The following is a 20,353-nucleotide window of genomic DNA, read 5'->3' as shown; positions in this document are numbered from 1 at the left end:
TGAAAGTTACTAAGGATCCCCAAAGCTTTTGTCCATGTGGATAACATTTTGAGCATTTACCAGATTAATTAAAATTGAAAAACATTTTTAAAAGCTTTATTAGTTTAATTACACATAACAATCTAAGCCAAGTACATGTAAGTAAATATAAGTGATATATATTTTGTTATGTGCAAGCATATCTTGAATACACTGTGGATTTGGTTCTAGACCACCACAGTAAAGTGAATATCGCTAAATTAATATCACAAATATCAATAAAGTCAGTCAAATTTTTTTGGTTTCCCAGTGCATATAAATGTTATGTTACACAGTACTGTAGTCTATTAAGTGTGCAATAGCATTATGTCTAAAAAAGTCTATAATTTAATTAAAAATATTGCTAAAAACTGCTAACCATCACGTGAGCTTTCAGTGAGTCACAATTACTGATCGCAGTTCACCACAACAAATATAATAATAATGAAAAAGTTTTCAGTATGGTGGGAATTGCCAAAATGTGACACAGAGACACAAAGTGAACAAATGCTATTAGAAAAGTGGCACAGGTAGACTTGCTCATACAGGATTGCCACAACCCCTCAATCTGTAAAACAAAACAAAATGAAACAAAACAATATAATCTTAAAAGTGCAATAAAATAAGACTACAGTCAAAAATTAGGGAAAAAATTCATGATGCATTGCATTGCTTTTAACATTTCTGCAAATCTTTTCAATGTCCAGCTTAATGCAAAACGGTTGGATGTGCACAAGGTCTTCTGCATTGAGTTTGTCGCAATATGCTGCTTTGGTTGAAGTGTCTAAAAAAAAAAAACTGCCTTCACAGAGATATAAAGTTGGAAGCATACAAGAGCCCTTTGTACATGAAAGATGTGCTTGTAGGTGTGAGACCTGGTTTCAGAGAGCAGAGGGGAGGGGCTCGTAGGGGGCAGAACAGGGTCAGTCACATAAATATTCCCCTGCTTGGTAAACTAAAAGATACGACTGTAGGGACACTGAAAGTTTAAGACCAAAGCCTCCTATTTCTTGCTTTTCCCTCAACAAAACTTGCAGAGCTTTTTTAAAAAAAATTTTTTTAAAATTTATTCATGAGAGACACCGAGAGGCAGAGACATAGGCAGAGGGAGAAGCAAGCTCCCTGCAAGGAGCCTGATGCAGAACTCCATCCCAGGACCTCTGAAGACAGGCCCTCAACCACTGAGCCATCCAGTGCCCTCTTGCAGAGATTTCTCATAAGAGGCTTTCAAAATGGACTTGAACTTAAAAATGGATTGGGGGCAGCCCCGGTGGCCCAGTGGTTGAGTGCCGCCTTCGGTCCAGGGCGTGATCCTGGAGACCCCGGGATCGAGTACCATGTCAGGCTCCCTGAATAGAACCTGCTTCTCCCTCTGCCTATGTCTCTGCCTCTCTCTTCTCTCTCTCTCTCTCTCTCTCTCTCTGTATCTCTCATGAATAAATAAATAAAATTTAAAAAATAAAATAAAATAAAAATGGATTGGGAGTCTCCTTGTATGAGGACTGTGGAAGATGCACCCTGTGATGACTTTTGCATAATCTCTTCATCTAGAATTTAGGAAGAACCTGTGATTTGCTTCCAGTCGATGCATATGGCAAAAGTGATGGCATGTCTCTCCTTGATTAGGTTACATTAAATGGAAAACGTGGCCAGATGTGACTCCCATGATTATATTACGTGATATGAGATTCCCTCCTGACGAGGTCTTACAATTTACAGTATAGAGGGCATTATGCTAAGTGAAATAAGTCAGAGAAAGACGAACATTACAGGATTTCACATGTACATGGAATCTAAAAACAAAACAAAACAAAAGCCAAGAAACAAACAAAAAAACAATACAAATGAAAAAAAGAACAAAAAAGCAGAAACAGACCCATGAATACAAAGAACAAACTGGTGGTTGCCGGGAGGTGAGGTTGGGGTGGAGGCAAAATGGGCAAAGGGAAGGGGGAGGTATAGGCTTCCAGTTATGGGGATGAAAAGTATAACATAGAGAATATAATAGGTTATTATAAAAGCCTTGTAGGTGACAGATGGAAGTTACCTTTATGGTGAGCATGGCATAATTGCTAAATCACTACATTGTACAGCTGAAACCAGTATAACATTATGTATAAACTATACTTCAATTTAAAATAGTAATTTTTTTTTAAAGTCTGTTAGCAAACTGGAAAAAGAGGTCCCTCTGCTGGTCAGGAAGAAGGAAAAGCAAACAGGATGCTGTGAGTCATGTCTAGGAACTAGTAGTGAGGGACTTAAAACCCAGGGCTTCAGTCACACACTAGCAAGGCAATGAACTCTGTCAATTAACTTGGAAGCAGATTCTCAGTTGAGCTCCTGGAATAGAACACAGCCACCATACTTTGATTTTAGCTTGGGGAGACCCTGAACAGAGGACCCAGCTAAGCTGATTCAGGTAAAGTGGAGTAATAAATGGGTGTTGCTTCAAGCCACTAGGATGTGTGGTAATTTCTGGTCTTCTGGGGGAAGGGCCTGCTGTGCTGATTCTCAGGTGTTAGCACTTGGGGGAGCTGCTCTGCCCCTGCCTGGTGCAGGGCTCAGTGGGGGGTGTTGACCCCTGAGGCCCCGGGAGGAACAGCCACAGTGGCGGGGCCAGCTCTGGAGCCCTGGATTCGGCCCCGCAGTAACTCCGGGGCTCTCCGTCTGCAGGGCCTGGGGGATCCGGGGCGGGGCCGCTGATCTGCTCAGTTCCAGGCAGGAGCGTCCTTGCTGTCCTGGGCCCTCCCGGCCTCTCCCTGTCCTGGGGGAGGCCGGATCCTGGGCTGTGTCCCGGCGCCCTGTGCCCCGGGGCCTGCGCTGTTGGATTCGCTCCCGCCCCGCAGCCCCCTCCGCGGAGCCGCCGCCCGAGCCCCTCCGAGCTGCTCCGGGTCCCGCCGAGCGCGCTGCAGCCCTTAGGGAGCTGCATAATATTATTATGCACATAAATATTCCCCTGCTTGGTAAACTAAAAGATACGACTGTAGGGACACTGAAAGTTTAAGACCAAAGCCTCCTATTTCTTGCTTTTCCCTCAACAAAACTTGCAGAGCTTTCTTTAAAAAAAATTTTTTTTTAAATTTATTCATGAGAATATTTGCGCCTTCCGGGGGCGCAGGTGCCTGTTAGTGTCCCAGGGAGCCCGAGGGCATCCCCGCCCTCCTGGGTCCTGCTCCACCTCCCTGCGAGCCCCTTTCCTCCCGGGAAGGTTGGTGCAGCTCCTGCTCCTCCGGGACGGGGCTCTCCTGCCCTTCGGGGCACTCGCCCCGGCCTTAGCCCGGCTCCTCGCGCGGCTTCTCCCCCTGGATGCCTTTTGTTTCTTTATTTCTTTTTCCCCGTCTTCCTACCTTGATAGAAGCACGAATTCTTCTCACTGTAGCATTCCAGCTGGTCTCTCTTTAAATCTCAGGCCGAATTCATAGATTTTCAGGATGATTTGAAGGTTATCTAGGTAATTTGGTGGGGACAGGTGATTTGGGGACCCTACTCTTCAGCCATCTTGCCCCTCCTCCCCTGATGTGTGGTAATTTCATACACAGCAATAGAAAACTAGATAATAATACCTGGATCACGGGGCTACTTTGGTCCAAACCACGTAGAGTCAGGTAGAATGGAGATCTGTGTTGCTGAGTGCAGGAGTGCATGAACCCACGCTGAGGTGTAGAGAGATGTCTTCAGATGACATGGACCCTGAACTGTCTTAGTCCAATGAGAACCCTTGTTCTTCCTCTGGTCTTGCCACTGAAGAGGGAGAGAGTCTGCATCCCAAGGCCAGAGAGGAAGAAGGGAGTTTTATTTTCAGTTTTGCAAGGCTATATCCCCTGGGAGACTGTTTCTCTTTACCACAGCATCATAAGGAGCAACAGGAGTGGTAGGGGATCCCATTCCCTAAGCACCTATGTCCCTGGGGTGGTGAGCAGAAGGGACAGGAGAAACCACAGCCTGACTGCCTAGTTGGCGTGAAGCTCTGAAAACATGGAGTGCTTAATGCAGGTTTTAATCTTAGTTCTCAATGGGCTCTGGCTGTCCCTGGACAATAAGTAATAATCAGCCTTGTCCTCGGGGTGCAGTCCAAAAATGGACTGGAGGCTGCGTTGCCAGACTCAGAGCCTGAGGATAGAGCTGGAAGCCCTGAAGGGAGAGAACTCACAGCATCTATCTGGAGTGTGGGGGCCTTTCTGGACATTGTTGGTGCCAAAGGTAGGGTTATAAGTTCCAGTGTGGCTGCTGCTTCCATTGCAAGAGATGTGACAGTTTGTCTCAAAGTCCCAGACACAAAGGGAGGTTGGGTCAAGGCAGACTGAGCCCAGGACCCACAGAGGAAGGAGAAATGCAGAGAGGGTAATCCAGGTGAACCTGGAGAGAGGGACAGAAGGGCCAGTCTAGGCACCCACATGATCTCTTCCTTGGGAACGCTCACTTCTGCCATAAGTGAGAAGGGGAAGGGAAGTGGAGCCAAGGCCACGGTGAAGACATCCCAGAGCTCTGTCTCCTGAGACCCCAACCCTTGGACAGGACACTCAAGGCTCTCTTATCCCCTCTGCATGTTTTGAGATGCAAGAGGGGTCTCCATGTAAATTGCTCCTGAGCTCTGATAATTCTTAATTCCTCCTTTGTTCCAAACCCTGAAGCTTAGCACCCAGGTGAGCATGCAGATGCTCTGCTGCAGGCTGGAAAGGTGGTGGTGGGGATCTAATCCTTTTCCTAAGAAGTTACTTTAAGGCTGGATCTGTAGGACCTAGAACTGCAAAAGTACCACCCTCAGTTGTCAGCAAGCATTTGGCCTTCTAGTGAGCTTCCATCTGCACACAACTAGTCTCTCTCCCACCCTGGGGGAAGGTTCTCCTGCCCTGAGCAAGCCCAGTCTCTGCCAGAAGCCTGAGTCTGGGATGAAAGGATGCTGCCCATGGTCTGAAGGCTCCAGCTGTTCCCTCTGAGCTCATTCATAGCTACCCCAAAAGAGTTTTAAAAAATGGTGATCCCCCAAATCAGGACACACAGTCTAGGGAATGTACACCAGCCATCCAGAATTCTCCTGAAGACCTTCCCCATCAGCCTAATCTTGCAGCAGATTGAGGGGTCCATGAGGCTACTTCAGGGATGTGTTATTAAATCAGGAGCCTACTGTGCTCTGGGCAGCATGGGAGCACAACCTAGAGAAATCCCATGGAGGAGCCCCACACCATGGCTTCAGAGCCCCCAACTCTTAGACCAGTGGCTTGTCCATCCCAGCCTCAGTGTCTTCAACTGAAGAAAACTAAGAAAGCAGTAAAGTTCACAGCATCCTTGCATGGATCTGGCTGCAAAATCAAAAAGCCAATGTTTCCATTAATTGATAAGTGCGGGGCAGCCCTGGGGCAGGGGGTGGGGGCTCAGTGGTTTAGCATCGCCTTCAGCCCAGGGCATGATCCTGGAGACCCGGGATGGAGTCTCATGTCGGGCCTCCTGCATGGAGCCTGCTTCTCCCTCTGCCTGTGTCTCTGCCTCTCTCTCTCCCTCTCTCTGTGTCTCATGAATAAATAAAATCTTTTAAAAAAATAAATAATTGGTAAGTGCTCTATGACTTTCATCCCCAGCACAATTAGGTGGAGAGTCCAGATTCTTTCCTTTTCAGGTTTACTTTAGGTGATCATAGAAGAAAATATTTTCCTCTGTCTCATTTCCCACAAGTCAGCCTAGACTCAGCCTCCCTCGGCTCCAGACACATAGTGGAACAGGCTCCTTCAAATGCATTCCCCTCCCTGTCTTCCCACAGCAAAGGTTTTAAAAGTTTCCATTGTGATCATTATAATTCAGTGCAGGGTGAGGTTTTTCGTTTTTTTTTTTTTTTCATTTTCTAAAATGAAAACAGCTCTATTTTCATCACTGGCCAAGGAAAACAATATTATAGAAAAAGTTCAAGTAAATATAGAAATTTTAATATAACCAATGGTATTTAGTGACCATCTTCTGGACATCTTGGCCTGCCTATTATGTATATCCCAGAAGGTAGAGCTCATGTACCTCTCCCTCCCTCCCTGGAATATGGTAAACATTTGTAAGGATCATTTGAAGCAATGGGTGAATAATGGTATATATTAAATATTCACATTTAATTTTATGTGAAGGAATTGCATTATATAATCAATCGTGTGACCTGCATTTTGCTTTGAAATATGACAGATACCATCTTTTTAGTGTATCAGTCGCAGTCAGCATTAACTTGGAATGGAGCCCCAAGTCGGGCTCCCTGCTCAGAGGGGAGCCTGCCTCTTCCTCTCCAGCTCTGCCACTCTTTCTGCTTGTGTTCTCTCTCTTTCTTTCAAACAAATAAATAAAATATTAAAAAAAAAAAAAAAAAAAAAAAAAAACAGGATCCTCTCAACCTCCCAAGGCCTCAGATAGGGATCCTGAGCAACCAGGGAAGAGCCTGCTGGCCTTTGTAACTTTCCATGTCAGCCTCTTTGTTTTTCTCAAAGAGTTAGTTACAACTTGCTGCACTTTAAAACAATAGCTTCTTGTTTGGGGGATTTATTTATTTATTTACCTATTTATTTATTTGTTTTTTTGTTTTCACCCTAAACCTTATGAGCCAGAGACTGAGTATATCTGCGTGTGGGCTGCATCCGCACCACTCAAGGACAAATATTTGTTGAATGAATCCAGAAGACCAGAGGGAAGGAGAGCATGAGTGTTTCCAAGTCCAAGCTGAAATCTGTTCTGGGTGATGATCCTAGGTGGATGGGAGATCAACGCAGTGGCCTCATTAGTATGTACCTATGTATTCATACATTCATTTGTCTGGGTAGCTGGAGTGGCTCACGGCCATGGGGATATCTGGGGGATTGGCAAGGCAGACCCAGGAAACTACTTGGCCTTCACTGCCTGGTTACTCTCAGCCACCACGACCTTCCCTATGGCCTGTGGTAACTGATTTAGGACCACATGCATGACAAGGCCCGCTTCCCCTCCTGCCCCCCCCCCTCAGAAAAACAGTCTCAGATTTTGAGGAGGGGGAATATAGTCAGTCCCTCAGGCCAGCTTCACAGAGGCATGGGGACTCCTGGTTGCACTTCTTCTTTTTTTTTTTTTTTAATTGAACTTGGGCCCCGCTGGCAATGCTAGGCACTACAGCCGTACCTCGGCTTTGCCCTTATTGCCCTTACACCCCTCCCCCCCCCGCCTTCTCTTCACACCTCTTCCATCTGGGTGCTGCCATCTCTCCAGAAGCCCGACTCTTCTACCCACAAACGGACTGGCAGGAAGCGCCCAAACCGGATACAGTCCTTGCAAACATTCTGGCTTCCAGATCCCAGTGCCCCCTGGTGGCCCCAGACACAAAATTCCAAGGGTGAAGGGGCCCTGGCTCCCAGAGAAGCATAGCACCAGGCCACGGTGGGTGCCTGCTTCTCCCTCCACCTGTCCTCAGCATCCTTGACCTGCGCCCTGCTCAACCACCGCCCGCCCGGCCCACGTTTTCAGGCTTCCAATCTGGTCCTGACTTTGTCCAAAGGTATTTGTGGGTGAAGGAGGGGAAGCCCCACGCATTTCGGACTACTGAAAAGCTGCCTTTATCTGAGGATTGGGGGAAGGGGAATCGAGCAAAGGCAGGAATCTGGCTTCTGAAAAAGCTCTGGAAAACCAAATCCAAGGGGGAAACTGAGGAAAGCACGCTCTGGAAAGAGGAAAATCGAATCAAAAGCCGGCAGAGGGCAGCCCCGGTGGCTCAGCGGTTTAGCGCCGCCTGCAGCCCAGGGCCTGATCCTGGAGACCCTAGATCGAGTCCCACGTCGGGCTCCCTGCATGGAGCCTGCTTCTCCCTCTGCCTGTGTCTCTGCCTCTCTCTCTCTCTCTCTGTGTCTCTATGAATAAAAAAAACTTTAAAAAAAAGCCGGCGGAGGATCTCCTCTGCCCCAGAGGTGACATAAATCGTAAAGTCCAGGAAGTAGGGGGCACCGGACAGGGCAAGGGCAAGGACATCCCTCCTAGACAAGGGAGGTAGGATTGTCCACCACAGGGCTGGGACACCCCACACCCCACAGGGAGAAGCATGGGCCCCGAGGGTGGGGATGGGGATTTCCAGGCCTCCTCTCTGTCCTACGTCCCTCCCTCATTTCACCCCACCCACCCCCCACCTCCCTTGCCCCATCCTATCCCCTGTACCTCCAACTGACCCCACTGTACCCTCCCCATTCTCCACCTGACACCAGCTCTCCCATGACCCGCCCCCACCCTTGCCCTCCCCAGCTGCAGCCAGGGGGCGTGGCCAACAGGCGCGGCCCCGCCCCACCCCGAGTCCCCGCCCAGCCTGTTCTGTTGCTGCAACCCCCTTCTGGCCTCCCCGGGCGACCCCACTGGCAGTGCTAAGCTCTCGTGAGATTTCACCTTGCGGGAGAGAGGAGCCGGGATTGGTGCGCCGCGGCGGCTTCCGGCGGCGAGCGGGCGGCTTGCTGAGGGGGCGGCCGGGCCTTTCCTCGGGCTGTGTCCGGGGACCACGTGGCCGGGGCGCGGTCTGCAGAAATCGTAAGTCGCAGCCCGGGTCCCGCGCTTGCTCTGTCGTGGCGGTGACCTTGGACTAATCGCCATAAACCGCCCTCCTCCCTCCCGACTCCCACTTCCATTTCCCCTTCGGAAGAGGGAGCTGCCGCGGGTCGGCGTGAAGACCGCGCACCCGGCCAGGCCGCCCGCTCTGAGCAGTGGCCGCGGTGACGAGTTTCCCGACGTAATAGTGGGTGGAAGTCGGGCGTCGGCGTTGATGGTTGGGGCTCCGAGCCGCGCGGTGTGCACGTGAGGTGGGGTGGCTGCTGCAGGTGCGTGTGCGCGTGCAGGTGCGCGCGTGTGCGGGGGGCGGGGCGCTGAGGGCGCGAGGCCGGGCGCGCCACGTGTCCTCGGGTTCAGCCCCAAGTGGCGGTCAGACCCGGAGATCAGAGGAGGTTCCCGCCGACCCGGCAGGCCCGGGTCTCGGTTTCCCGTTTCCTCAGCGGCGTTCGCGGGGGCCTGCGGAATCCACGTGCGGACGCGCGGCCTCTCCTTGTTCCCGGAGCATTTGGGTTCTCGCTCTCAGACGTGGGTGCACGCAGGTGACCGGCAGGATAGCCGACCAGGGAACCGAGTGTTGGAGGCTCTGAGGCCGCTCAGAGCTGCGCCGGAGTGAGCGGAAGACGTCCTCGGGTAAGCGGGCCCCTGAGCCGCCTCCGGGGTGTGGAGACGCACACTGCTTCCCGAGGCTGCCTGAGGGCGGACGGAGATGCAGGAGCAGGCTCTGTACTTTCTGGTCGTTTCCCCGGTGGACCATTAGTCCTTTTTCCTTTCTTTTTTTCTTTTTTTTTTTTTTTTTTGAAGATTTTATTTATTTACTTGAGAATGAGAGCAGAAAGGGGAAAGGAGGGACAGAGGGAGAAGCAGACTGACTCCCCACACTGCACAGGGAGCGTGATTCAGGGCTTGATCCCAGAACCCCGAGATCATGACCAGAGCCAGAGGCAGATGCATAACTGACTGAGCCACCCAGGTGCCTCTGTCCTGTTGCTTTTTTTTTTTTTTTTTAAGATTTTATTTATTTATTCATGAGACACAGGCAGAGGGAGAAGTAGACTCCACACAGGGAGCCCGACGCAGAACTCCATCCCAGGTCTCCAGGATCAGGCCCTGGGCTGAAGGCAGGCACTAAACCCCCGAGCCACTGGGGCTCCCCCTGTCCTGTTGCTTTTATACAAGAAGCAATTCTAGTGTGTTGGGCAATGCAGCCCCAAAGCCATAGTTATGTTCAGAACCTCTGCTTGGGGTGAAGGAGCCAGGCTGGCTGCAGACCCCAGACACTTGACTCCTATTTGAGGTCAAGCAGGGACGGAGTGAGGGAGCCCTGGAAAGGTTTGGTCACTTCCCTGTGAGCTTGGTCCCTTGGAGGTAAGGGACATGCCTTGAAAGAACCCAGCTAGTCCTCTGGCTAAACCCCACGGAGTTCAGGGAGGCTGTGTGGCCCAACCTAGAACCGGAGAATGGACGGAGGCCCCAGGACAACCTTATGCTCTGCATGTGTCAGGCAGCATACCAGTGTTCTTGACACCAGGACATCTGGCTCTAACCTCCAGAATTACTTGCCTCCAGAGCAGGAAATATTCCACAGCCACAAACACTGAACGTGTCCATGTCAGGACAGTCTGGGCCCAGGACCCTCAGAGGAAAAGAACATGCAAAGAGGAAAGCCACAGCTTCAGAGGAGTTTGGGGCAGAGAGAGAAAAGGATCAATCCTTTAGAACTGCTGAGCTGAGGTGCCTCAGACAGTGAGCTCAAGCCTTTGCGATGCCTTCCTGGGGTTACTGTACCTCTCCCCAACGCATCTTTCTGGATACCTGGCAGGGCCCACTGACCTCAGCTGAGGACAGACCTGCTGACCCGTGGGCTGTGGTGGGTAATGTCTAAGTGGAGGCTCCTGTTCTCTGACTTGTCCACTGCTGCCACACATAGAAAATGTTCCCACTTTCAGGTGACTTTTCCAGGCACGTTCCCATCATGCTGGTACAAGTGACAACCACAGAAAGCCCTGGACCAGGGGCCTCATTCCTGTGCCCCCCTCCCATGGCCTACTCTGTGACATGGGTGCCAGTGACCCATCATTGTGATTCCGGATCCAGCTTCAAGCTCACATTCCCAATCTCCCAGAGAAGTGTGAAGGGAGAGTATGACTGACAAAACAATGAGGATGTCTCTGAGGAAGTGACTTCTGGCAGACATTTTCACACTAAAGGAACCCTCTCGAAAATATGTCATGGCATTGAAAACATGAAGGATAAAATGTTGGAAGCCTGTCCAAACTTAGAAAGCATGACGGGGGATCCCTGGGTGGCGCAGCGGTTTGGCGCCTGCCTTTGGCCCAGGGCGCGGTCCTGGAGACCCTGGATCGAATCCCACATCGGGCTCCCGGTGCATGGAGCCTGCTTCTTCCTCTGCCTGTGTTTCTGCCTCTCTTTCTCTCTCTCTCTATCATAAATAAATTTAAAAAAAAAAATAAAAAAAAAAAAAGAAAGCATGACGGTTTGCAGAAAAGATGCTCACTCTGTACCAACAGTTATATGAGAAGAGTGAAACTACTCTTGATACATGTTTTTTTTTTTTTTACAGAGAAATGGTTTAATTTTCAGTGGTTTAAAATCAACATACTAAATAAATAGTAGTTTTACTCTTTTATTCATTTCTTAACATGTTTATAGCCAACAGGAATAGAATTCTTCATGGTTGGCAAAACAACAACAACAACAAAAAAAAAAAAAAACGGTTTTTGAATGGCCACAGAAAAACTCTAACTTTGCATGGTTTGTTAGGATGGCTTTGTATAGTTTCATGTTGCATGGCCCAGCTCTACCGTGCAGAGTCAACCTGTGATTCATTTATTTTTCAGCTTGCTGCTCTTTTCATTTGCTTACTCAATAAGCAAGGTCTCTGGCACTCAGTAAATGTTTTTGAGTAAATTAAGGACGGAGAATAGAAGGTGTGTCTGGATATGGGGAGAAGGGGTCAGCTGGGCTAGAGACTTTCGTATGAACATGTCTACCCTGCCTCAGGACCTCCGTCAGCCCTCATCTTAGGGCAGAGGTGATTTTTGCCAACAAGTGTGAGGCCATTGTTCCTGGAATCCTGAGGATCATTGCTCCTGCTCCAATGGAACGTGCCTGATAGTCTGATGTATCTGGTTTTGCTCTGAGCCTCCATGGCCACCTTATGGCTTAGAGTTAAAGATTTGAGGGTCATTTGGATGACAGGGACACAGTACTAGACCCCATTCTCTCTTTCTTAAGCACAGTTACCAGTCTGATGAGGCTGTGAAAAGTAAGGAGGCTAAAGAGCAAAATCCTAGGAAGTATCCCTCTCCAGGGCTGAATGCCAAAACTAAGGCCCTCTCCTTCTCTCAAAATCTCTGTCACTGTTGCATCCAGGATTAATGCTTGCCACTTTCTCTCCCTTTCTCCAGATTCCGTTGGTCTGATTCAGTGCCCTTGAGCTAGAGGGACACACACACACACACACACACACACACACACACACACAGCCCCTGACACCTCACGTGCCCCCAGCTGGTCTCAGACACAGGTCTCCACCGTTTGAGGGATACAGCTACGTGGGAGCCAGAAGATCTGGCCTCCTGCTCTACTGTCATTTCCTCCTCTTCCTTCATCCTAGGCCTCACATTAGATGCTCTGGGCCATTCCCAGTTTAGTTCCCCTCCTGCCACCAGCTTGGAGTGAGTCGTCTGCTTCCCCCCAACCACCACCACCATGCCTCCAAAAGCACATCCCCAGGAATAACCAGCTGAATCTAGAGTGACCTGGACATCAGGAAGGTCCTCATTGATGAGGAAGAAAGAGGGAAAATGAAAATCTCTTGTTTAGGTATAGATGTTACTGGATCTGAAGTGAAGCCAGATCTCAGTACAAGAAGGAGCAGGGAGGGCCAAGAGAGACTACATTTTTAAAAGCACAGAGGGCAAAATATTTCAGGGCAAGAATTAATGTGACACCAGAGGGAAATTTCAGAGACATACTGGTTATGCATGGAATCTTGTGTTCAAGGGCTGCCTTGAGGGAGCCTGAGGTGAGGCTGCTGCATCAGGACTGGGCTCCTGGCTTCTCCTTAGCCTGGTGCCCTCAAGCAGAGTTAGGGTCTTTCTCTAGAACTCAGGAAGGGTCTTCCTTTGGCATTCCTGGAGCCTTTTGGATCTAGGAAAATAGATGGGCTTATTTTCTTTCTACACTTTATGGTTTGTCATATTCTTCAATATAGTGCTCAGTAGAACTGGGGGAGAATTCCTTGATTTCTGTTGATACTGATGGAAGATGGAAAGGTATTCCCCAGTATCATGGCCACACCCCAGGCTCCAAGAGAGGTGGGTTGACATTCCAGGGACATATTGGGCTGCCACGTTGGCACATGGCGGAAGCACAGAAATGTTCTAAAGGCCCCAATAAGGCAGATGCTCTGGGATCTGAGTTGGAATTCTGTGAATGGAAAAGATGAGCACAGATCACCCCACTCTGATGAGGTCAGAGGCCGCTCTGACCTATGTAGCAAATGAAGACCATGAGAACAGGTGGCCAGGATGCAACAGAAACATCCTTCAGATTCATGCCTTGGGCTCAGGGAGTTGTCCTGAGCTAGTCCTGATCCTGGGCAGGAGGGACAGCACTTCCTATAGATTCTGCCTCTAACCCCACAGCATGTCCCTTGGTCCAAAGGCTCCACATGGAAATGCACAGAGGAGTCTGCCTTTTTTCACAAGGGAAGCGTGGCTCATACTAAACATTTTTAGATCTGAAGACAGTGGTCACTTCTGCCTCCTTGGATTTCCTAGACACTGGGATCCCATAGACCCTTCGCAAGCTTGGACTTCTGCAGTTTTCCTGTTTCCCCGAGGTCCAGGTGGAGTCTTGTCAGTCTGGTGTCTCTAACATTGAGATTGTCTGACCACTTGGTGTGGGGCACATCCATCCCAACCCCTTGCCTGAGGGTGCTAACAGTTATTCCCTGCGGGGAGCAGTCTGATTCACCAGGCTAAAAATAAAATTAACAGTGAACTTTAAATTTCCTGTAAAGGTTATTGGAGGTACTGGATGAAAAGTTCCAGAGCAGGATTTCTGTGCCCACTGAGTTAGCTCAGTAATTAGGGACATTTAAGATTATCTTTGTTACTAATACCCCATCTCCTGCAGCTGATTGATGATGGTTGTTGCCTGGGGGCTAAAAGGCCCATAGAGCACATTCCAGTTCATCCCTATTTGATGCAAAGCCTACTGGTATAGGTAGTAGAAATTTAGAGAAAGCAGCCTCCGTGAAGATACTAAAGTGGAGAACATCCTTCAAAGAATTCCAGTGTCCTCGCCAGTGGTAGAGAAGAATTTGTTTGGGCATCACAATGCAATAGCGTGGAGAATTCTTTGTGAGGACAGGTTCTCTCCCTGTGTGTTCTAAAACGTCAGAACCACCAATATGTGATCCAGCCTAACACGAGAATCATCCCTAAATTTGGCAGATCTTTAAATGTCAAATATAGCTTCACATTTTGTGAGGGAAAAGTGTTGGTGTTTGTGCACTGAGCTTAATACAGAGAGAAAGATTTTTATTTCTGTTCCTAATGGCACTCTCTCAGCAGAATGGGAATAACTAAAAATCTTAGGGGCAGGGCCAGAGGGGTTTTTTTGAAGCTATATTTATATCAGTTATGTATTTCTTTATATATATTTCTCAACAATTATTCGTATATATATATATAAATATATATATAAAGCTGTTTTTATTAGTTTTTTTAGGATTGAGGAAATAACAGTTGTTAACATATACTTTGGAAGGCGCATTTGAAGATCACAGTTGGGGCTTAGGCCCCAGGGAAATGCCTAGACCTGATCTGCCTTTGAAAGGGCAGGATATGGAAGAGGATACTTGATCCTAAAGAGGACGTCCTCTGGTGGCAGCTTCTTCAAGACAAGGACATATGCATTTAGCTTTCCCTGCCTCTAAGACCCCAAAGAGCCCATGGCTCTAGAATCCCAACTAGTCATGTCCTGTATTTGGGTGCCAATGCGGTTCTGACCTCTACCTACCCCAGATTCCTATGTTGAATCTTTTCCAGTCAGTTTGCTGAGCTGATCCCAACCTTTTAGGAGGAAATGCCTTTTACCTCCTGGGAAGGAGGGTGGATCTTCTCCCTGTCCTTGTCCTTGGATTTAAAGGATCCATAGTCTTTGAACTCCTCAAACAAAATGTATTTTTTCTTGTCTTGGGTATTTCCTTACAAACACCCCGCCCCTCCCTTCTCCTGGCTAACTCCTACTTGTGATTTTGACCTGACCTCCTTCAGGGAAGCCTTGACCCTCAAAATCTGGAACACCGGGGCAGCCCGGTTGGCTCAGTGGTTTAGCGCCACCTTCAGCCCAGGGCCTGATCCTGGAGACCTGGGATGGAGTTCCACATCGGGCTCCCTGCATGGAGCCTGCTTCTCTCCCTGCCTGTGTCTCTGCCTCTCTGTCTCTCTGTCTCTGTGTGTGTCTCATGAATAAATCAATAAAATCTTAAAAAAAAAAAAACCGTTAAAAAATAAATCTGGAACACCAAGCATCTCTCATAGTCTGTCTATGAATGCACACATGGTTTGCAGTTTTAAGGTACCATAAAGTATAAGTGAATATTTGATATTCTGGAATTTATTTTGTTTATTTCTTTTTTTCTTTTGGGATAACACCACTGTCTGCATAAAGCTGTCTTAACTCGAACATTTGGGTTATTCTGATGTGGCCAAAACTCCCCCAAGTATACCTCCAGGTTGGTTTTCTTTTCTTTTTTCTGTTTCATTTATGAATGGGGCTTATGATTCAGTCAGTTGTATGGAGAAAGTAAAAAACCCAATCTGGATTAACTGGATGGAGATCCTGAGATAATAGCATTGTGCTTTCAGTTGGAAATTTCAGCTAGGATTTGAAAAGGAAGGTGTGGCTAAAAAGGCCTACCATATTGTTTCTGTGGAGCCAGAGGAGAGATCCAGAAGCTGGAGCATTAGACCCTGCCTGAGGTCTGAGCAGATTGCTCCTGGAACCATGCCCCATTCTGGTGAGGCAGAAGCTCTAAGCTTGGGACACTGCTACCATACTGCCCTCAGCCATACAGTATAAATGAGCAGCCTTTGCTTTTGCCTCCGAATGCAGTTTTGCCTTAATCTCAAACATTTTGGTCTCTACTCTGATAATACGCTGTTTTATACATCTACAGTATTTTCTTAACCAGATTTTTTGGAAATGAAAGACCTCTAATTAGTTGTAATTTTTTGATGACATTTTAAATATTTAGTTTGTGCTTGGTAATTATAGTTCATATAATTTATCATTTTGTGATTTTACTAGTTAAAGCTTTTTTAGAAAAATAATAAGCTAAAAGCTTAAAAATGTTCCATAGGAAAAGAAATATTCTATGGAGTATTTTTAAAAGTGGCGGCTGTGTTCTGAATGTGAGTTCTGGGTTCCCATAAATAAAACAGTAATTCTCATATCTGTAGGAGAGACATATAATAAAATCATCTTGGAAATAGTGTATTTATTTTTTTGTCCCCAACTTCCACATACTATTAAATACCTTATGCCACTTTTATGCTTCAATATGTTTTGAATGATGCAGTGGCAGTCATTGTCCAGGTGTCCCTTAAGCTTTCCCATCTGGATGATTTGTTAGAGCTGAGAAAGGGGGTCATGTGACATTCCCTATTTCTCTATATGTTCAACCCTCATTTGATAATCAGCAACTTTTCCCTGAAAGGGATGGGGTCAGTTTTCAGGCACTTCAGTACTAACTATGCAGTGGGGCTGGAATTAATTGCAGCAGTAGCCAGATATGGGATGGGGCTGGTGATCATCTTGCTCCCCCACTGAGGCCTGGTGAGATATGTGTTCTGATACCAGTAGGGGCAAAGCTGTGGCTTCGTGGCCACTCAGCAGAGAATGGAATGGGGTAAACAGAGGTCTCCCCAACTATTGTCAGAACAGTGACTTTGGCCTTGAGTTGGTTCCTCTCAAGGGTGGAATGCTAACGGGCTTGCTCATACTCAGCCTTGTTCCCTGAATGTTTTGCCAGGATTCCTTCCGGAGCAGATTCATCAGGATGAGCATGCCAGCCCCACCCAGACTCCTGGACCTGGCAGGTCAGAGCCTACTGAGGGATCAGGCCTCAGCCATCGCTGCTCTGGAGCTGCTGCCCATGGAGCTCTTCCCACCGCTGTTCACAGCGGCCTTCACTGGGAGGCACAGTGAAACCCTGAAGGCAATGGTGCAGGCCTGGCCCTTTGCCTGCCTCCCTCTGGGGGCCCTGATGAGGGAGCAGCAGCCTCACCAGGAGACCTTCCAAGCTGCACTTGCTGGACTTGATGTGCTGCTTGCCCAGGAGGTTCGCCCCAGGTGAGGGTGATCCCATAGACTGGGAGGGCCCTCGGGGTCCAAGCAAGTACAGCTGGGGTCAGGGAAAAGTGCAGGGCCGCAGAAAAGGCCAGAGACATCGGTGAGAAAGCTCAGAGCAGCCTTGGGGCCATGGCTGGGCTCCTCTAAGAGAACAGGCTGTGGACATGTATAGCCGATTGACCTGCAGAGGTGACCAAAGGAGTGCCTCGCAGTGGCACTTAAAGGTACTGCAAGTGGGGACCAGGAAGGATCACAGTAGCCCAAGGAGCCACTGACGTCCAGGGTATGGAGTAAAAAAGTGAAGGCCAGGTATCTGGGCCTTGCCTAGATTCTGAGACTCACAGTCTTATTCCTGTTGATCTGAAAGCATCTCAGTCTGTACCCCATCTTCCCCACAGGAGGTGGAAACTGCAGGTGCTGGATTTACGCAAGAATGCTCATCAGGACTTCTGGACTGTATGGTCTGGGACCAGGGCCAGTATGTACTCCCTGTTGGACCCAGAGGTGCCTCAGCCCATGAAGAAGAGGCGAAAAGTGGAGGGTTGCAGGCCAGGGCCCAGGCCACCCTTGGCTCCTGTGGAGGTGCTGATAGACCTTTGCCTCAAGGAAAGAACCCCTGACGAGTCCCTCGCCTACCTCATCCAGATAGCCCAGCAGAGGAAGGGTATGATGCACTTGTGCTGTAAGAAGCTGAAGATTTTCGCAATGCCCATGCAGAACATCAAGAAGATCCTGAGAATCATACAGCTGGACTCTATCCAGGATTTGGAAGTGAATTGTACCTGGAAACTGTCCACCCTGGGGAAGTTTGCTCCTCACCTGGGTCAGATGGGCAATCTGCGCAGGCTCCTCCTCTCCCACATCCACATGTCCTCCCATACCACCCTGGCCAAGGAAGAGCAGTGCATCAGCCAGTTCACCGCTCAGTTCCTCAGGCTGCACCACCTCGAGGAACTCTATTTGGACTCTATCTCCTTCCTTGAAAACCGCCTGGACCAAGTACTCAGGTGAGGGATGGTGAGGTTTCTCAGTGGATAAGCATAAGCCCTTTTTTATTTCAGTAAAAGGTGATGGGCATCTGCTGTGTACCTGCCATCAGCAGTGCCAGAGTGCATGAGTCTCCAGAAGGTCCACACACTGTCCCTGCTCTGTCCCTATGTACGCTGTCATGTAAAATCTCAGATAAAGATTGGAGATATGAACTGGGATAGATATTATTCAAAGGGGCTCCTAGCTAGGAATCTGTATAAGGGGAGCTTGGGCAAATGAGGGTAACTTTGGGAATTCTTCCTGAGAAAATAATACCTATGTCCTAATGACCAAAAATAACTAAACTTGAGAGCATTGATGAAGGGAAAGCATATCTGATGTGAGGTTTTGGGTCACAAGCTCTTCACTCGGCAGCTTTGTCAACCTGAGCCTCTCCCTCCGAACCTGCTTCTGATTCCCTGTCTGTAAAGGGTTGCTCTGGGTTCCACATAAGGCAGTAGGGAGGGAAGGAATGCCTAATTCTGAGGATGAGGGGAGCAGGAGTGAAGAATTGTGGGAAGTGACAGCTGGTATGTGGAGGATGCAGTGATCCAGGGTAGGTCCTGCTGGCTGCATGTTGCCAGACCTTACCCAGGTTAGCCCTTCATGCACAGCAAGTATCAGCCTCTTCAGAAACAAGTAACAGTGACAGGGGTCATAGAAGTGGCCAGAAGGAAGTGGAGCCGAAAGCATTTTTAGTCTTGTCTCCCAGTACTAAACGTCACCAGTTCCCTTCCCTGTTAGAGACATCATCGGGCCAGGCTTCCCTCTGAGTGCCTCACATTGTTAGATTGATTCATGCTCACGGTACCTCCAAGGGCATGCCGTGCTCGGCCTGACAGCAGGAGGGTGTTTGAGGTTCTATTTACTTGGCCAAGTCACCTAGCAAATGAGTGATGGAGAAAGGACTCCTTTGAAACTTAGGTTTGAGTGTCTTTTCTCCCCACATGGCATCCTGAGCTTGACTGTCATCGGTAATACCCTGGGTCTCTCTTTCTTCGAGGCCCAGGTCATCCCCACATCCCTCTGTCTACCATCTCCAACCTCCAGAACTAACTACTCTGTCTCTCCCCAGGTGCCTCATGACCCCCTTGGAGACCCTGTCAATAACTAATTGCCTGCTTTCGGAATCTGACTTGACACATCTGTCTCAGCACCTGAACGTCAGTCAGCTGAAGGACCTGGGTCTCAGTGGGGTCAGCCTGACCAATATGAGTCCTGAGCCTCTCCAAGTTCTGATAGAGAGAGCCTCTGCCACCCTCCAGGACCTGGACTTGGACGAGTGTGGGATCATGGACTCCCAGTTCACCGTCATCCTGCCTGCCCTGGGCCACTGCTCCCAGCTCACGACCTTCAGCTTCTGTGGAAACCCCATCTCCATGGATGTCCTGGAGAACCTGCTGCGCCACACCATCGGGCTGCGCAAGCTGAGTCATGTGCTGTATCCGGCCCCCCTGGAGAGTTATGAGGACGTCCGTGGCACCCTCCACCTGGGCAGACTGGCCCACCTGCATGCCAGGCTGAAGCAGATGCTGCAGGAATTGGGGCGGCCTGGCATGGTCTGGTTCAGTGCCAACCCCTGCCCTCGCTGTGGCGACAGGACCTTCTATGACCCAGAGCCCATTCTGTGCCCCTGTTATATGCCTGCCTAGCTGAGTACATGTATCATTGGCTTTACTCTGAGGACTTGGACACTGAAGCCTAGGCATACGTCTATGTTACAAGAGCACAGAAGCCACAGTTTGAGAAATTCTTCCTGATGTGAGCAGAAAAAGGAAAGGTGATTCGGGTGGGGGGGGGGGGGTGGAGGGGGGATGTTGACTTGGGAGTTATAGGATCTTTGGGGAGATGCATCTTATAGTGTTAGAATTATGAATCTGAATTTCTAGAGGGAGATTCAAGTTTGGGAGGTAGATGTTGGAGTTATCCCTGCATAGATGGTTGTAAAAACATGGTCAGAAATAAAGAGAACCTCAGTGTCCACTATCTGGTATCCTCTGTGCTACATGAAGTGTATTCTCCAGTTTAAACCTCAGGAACCTGCAGTTTCTGATTAAACAAGAAATTACAGCATTCGTGATGCTCAGACACTAAGCTGGGTGAGGTTCAGCCCCAGGAGTTCATGGCACTGTTTATCATTCCTCCCTTTGGCTCTTGTCTCTGGTGCACCTGTTTTGTTTTGTTTTTTTTTTTACGTTTTTTTTTTTTTTTTAAGATTTTATTTATTTATTCAGAGAGACAGAGAGAGAGAGAGAGGCAGAGACACAGGCATGGGGGAGAAGCAGGCGTCATACAGAGCCTGACGTGGGACTCAATCCAGGGTCTCCAGGATCATGCCCTGGGCTGCAGGCGGCGCTAAATCGCTGTGCCACCGGTGCTGCCCTCTGGTGCACCTGTT

General features: G+C 48.8%; 3 protein-coding genes across 14 annotated transcripts in view; 1 reads left to right on the top strand and 2 right to left on the bottom strand.

The window, feature by feature from the left end:
- The window catches only part of LOC112907482 (immunoglobulin lambda-1 light chain-like), a 699,686-nt gene that overhangs the window by 291,213 nt on the left and 388,120 nt on the right, over positions 1-20,353 (bottom strand). The window lies entirely within an intron of this gene.
- Positions 1-20,353, bottom strand: part of LOC112907540 (immunoglobulin lambda-1 light chain-like) — a 548,801-nt gene that overhangs the window by 302,444 nt on the left and 226,004 nt on the right. The gene's annotated exons all lie outside the window — the stretch shown is intronic.
- On the top strand, positions 7,369-19,941 carry PRAME (PRAME nuclear receptor transcriptional regulator). 7 transcript variants are annotated; one of them, XM_072725259.1, is made up of 6 exons: positions 8,245-8,520; positions 8,950-9,168; positions 15,244-15,307; positions 16,607-16,926; positions 17,325-17,933; positions 19,031-19,941. In XM_072725259.1, exons 3-6 carry the CDS (start codon positions 15,275-15,277, stop codon positions 19,605-19,607), a joined length of 1,539 nt encoding a protein of 512 aa, XP_072581360.1. In that variant the 5' UTR covers positions 8,245-8,520; positions 8,950-9,168; positions 15,244-15,274; the 3' UTR covers positions 19,608-19,941. The 7 variants fall into 7 exon arrangements, with proteins under 7 accessions (XP_072581359.1, XP_072581360.1, XP_072581362.1 ...); XM_072725261.1 differs by having other exon boundaries at positions 8,381-8,520; positions 9,078-9,168; XM_072725260.1 differs by having other exon boundaries at positions 8,381-8,520; positions 9,062-9,168.

Source organism: Vulpes vulpes, chromosome 10 (genome assembly GCF_048418805.1).
Source record: "Vulpes vulpes isolate BD-2025 chromosome 10, VulVul3, whole genome shotgun sequence".
Classification (NCBI taxonomy): domain Eukaryota; kingdom Metazoa; phylum Chordata; class Mammalia; order Carnivora; family Canidae; genus Vulpes; species Vulpes vulpes.
Note: the sequence above shows the minus strand (reverse complement) of the source record. Positions and strands in the feature narration are given on the sequence as shown.

Bases quoted from the DNA above. Each gene is read 5' to 3' on its own strand.
- PRAME (XM_072725258.1), top strand. From the start codon at position 15,275: ATGTGGCCAAAACTCCCCCAAGTATACCTCCAG. The intron at 15,308-16,606 runs GTTGGTTTTCTT...ATGTTTTGCCAG, and splicing joins TCCCCCAAGTATACCTCCAG to GATTCCTTCCGGAGCAGATT. The intron at 16,927-17,324 runs GTGAGGGTGATC...TCTTCCCCACAG, and splicing joins GCCCAGGAGGTTCGCCCCAG to GAGGTGGAAACTGCAGGTGC.